Source organism: Fopius arisanus, unplaced genomic scaffold, assembly GCF_000806365.1.
Source record: "Fopius arisanus strain USDA-PBARC FA_bdor unplaced genomic scaffold, ASM80636v1 scaffold00017, whole genome shotgun sequence".
Lineage (NCBI taxonomy): Eukaryota > Metazoa > Arthropoda > Insecta > Hymenoptera > Braconidae > Fopius > Fopius arisanus.
The window spans coordinates 421,012-423,319 of NW_011887756.1; the positions used below are offsets into that span (position 1 = coordinate 421,012).

Sequence of the window (2,308 nt, forward strand, 5' to 3'; positions counted from 1 at the left end):
CCATTCTCTTGTAACAACGTTACGTGATGTCATGATTATCCGTTGAACTTTAATTAGAATAATTCCCATTATCCCGGACGCTCCACGTGAGTATCTGTAATGCAATCCCATTGCATAATCTGAGATGCCTTTATTATGCACCGCACGGTACAATTGAATGATTAAAAAAATCGGTTTATATTTTAACTGAAAATTATCCCCTTCAATCTAGTAGAAATTTACGATCAATCGGTTGGGCGGAAAGTGAACGTTGACTCGTCGTTTGATGTTCAGAGTGAAAAATACATCAAAGCCCAGTGAATTACTTTTTCCCCCTGTTGTTACAGAGTAGATTTATTCATCAGATTTGTATACACCGCAATGTTTATGATTCTCACGTGATTGGGTAACGGAGAGTGATAAAAGTTTTGTGCATTCATTGCAACGAGTACTAACCCGAAATACGAAATATATATAGTACGAAATATTTCAGGGAAATTGCGAATCGACTCGGTTAATGAAATTTTACTCGTGTCATTATTTCGGAAGTCATCAAAACATTTTTTATGGCGACAGAAATAACAGTTTTTTTAAATATTCATTTATTTGTGAGAGTAATTGAAATCAATATTTACACTCGACCAATTATTCCACCATTAGCTCTTGATTGTTGTAATTATATTTCTCTGGAAAATCAATGATTGTTAATAAAATAATTATTTTGAAGATATTTATTTAGAAAAGGATCAATTAAAAATGTTACATTTTTGTTTCGACGTGAACTTTGTTATGACTTTAAAACAATAATTATTACACCATGGAAAATATTTAACATCGATACTCCATTATCTCGTAAAAATCACAAATTTGACTCATCACTGGGTTCTTCAAGTTTCCTGAAGAATCGTAAACCGTGAAAAACCACGGCGTTATTATTCCTCAATCTCAAGTTTTAATTAATGAAAATTTCCAGATACTTTATCCACCGATGCGGAATCTGTTCATTCCGGTATTCCTGAACTGCTGGTTGGCAAAGCACTCACTGGAGAATATGTTCGTAAGTTGAAAGTTGAGAGAAGTGGAGCAGGTCTGGAGAACGATGGGAGAGAAGTGATGGAATATTAATTACTATTTCAGAACGATCTTCACAGAGCGATGCAGAAGTCACAATCGGCCTTGAGTCAGCAGCTGATGATTCTCAGTGTTACTTTACTGTGCCTTGTCTTTACCAGGTCAGTGACAACTCACAAATTTCAATTGCTCGTTTTTGTCAATAAAACCAGACTAAATAGCTCATTCAATTCATAATGAATTTTCCAACAAAACAAATACATTCGTTACTGTTCTCAGTTCGTCATCATCCAATAGACCAACAGTAACTGAAAAATTATTGTTTAATATCTCATTCTCAACATAAAATAAAAAATGTTTGCTAAGGATCTATTTATTATTTTATTCAAATCGTTATTCTCTCAATTCAGTAATTTCCAAATGATTTCAGGATGATTATGTTTAAATTATCTTTAAACACTGAATTTTTTTAGGAGAATAAATTGACGGACTTCTTTAATATTGATAATTAATGGTCGATTTTACTGAAGGTCATAATTATTACTAAGACCTAGTCGAGATCACCAGGAGCTGCAAACCCTGGAGAAAGGCTTTTTTTTCTGGAACCACACCAATAAATGACACTTGACTGAAATAATTTTTTTCTCAGGGCGGTAATACCGATCACTACCTTAATTACACCCTGCAATTTTCCACATGCGCTTGAAACAAGAGTTGAGGAATGCCCCCTCAATGAGTACTTTGAATTCCTGTCTGAGGTGTGTGTGGGGTGAAGTTGGAATTCCCCCGGAAGGGTCAACCCTGTTTTCCAAATGACCACACATTTGATAGCCCTCGGGCCGTTTACCAAAACCAAAAATACAACTAGCCAACTACGCATAATAAATTTATAGCGGAGTGAATTCACACCGAGTCAATAATAACGGAGAAATGCTCTAGGCTGTTTGGAATAGCGGTTATGTGTACTCAACGTATGAGGAGTTGAGGATTTTGCGGGTGCGGCACAAGTACAGGGGGGAGTGGTCTTTCTTTGGGGGATTGGGAAGTTAATTAACAGGTGGGGTTGTGGTTTTCCGGGGAAAATACATCACTTTGTTCTGTGTTTACTTCGGGTTTGAGGTAAATCAACATAGTATGATTATGGAATTTTGGTAATTCACTCATCGCCACCCAAAACACGAGTTTTACCGAAATATCTTTTCAAGATTCATAAAATAATGACAATTCCGGGAATTATTTATGGATACCTTCAATCAGG

General features: G+C 35.7%; 1 protein-coding gene across 1 annotated transcript in view; it reads left to right on the plus strand.

The window, feature by feature from the left end:
* SLO2 (slowpoke 2) overlaps positions 1-2,308 on the plus strand; it is a 56,187-nt gene that overhangs the window by 28,427 nt on the left and 25,452 nt on the right. Inside the window, exons 5-6 of the mRNA XM_011300467.1 lie at positions 893-1,036; positions 1,117-1,278. Of these exons, the coding sequence (XP_011298769.1) occupies positions 893-1,036; positions 1,117-1,278 (306 nt within the window). The remainder of the gene's footprint in view (positions 1-892; positions 1,037-1,116; positions 1,279-2,308) is intronic.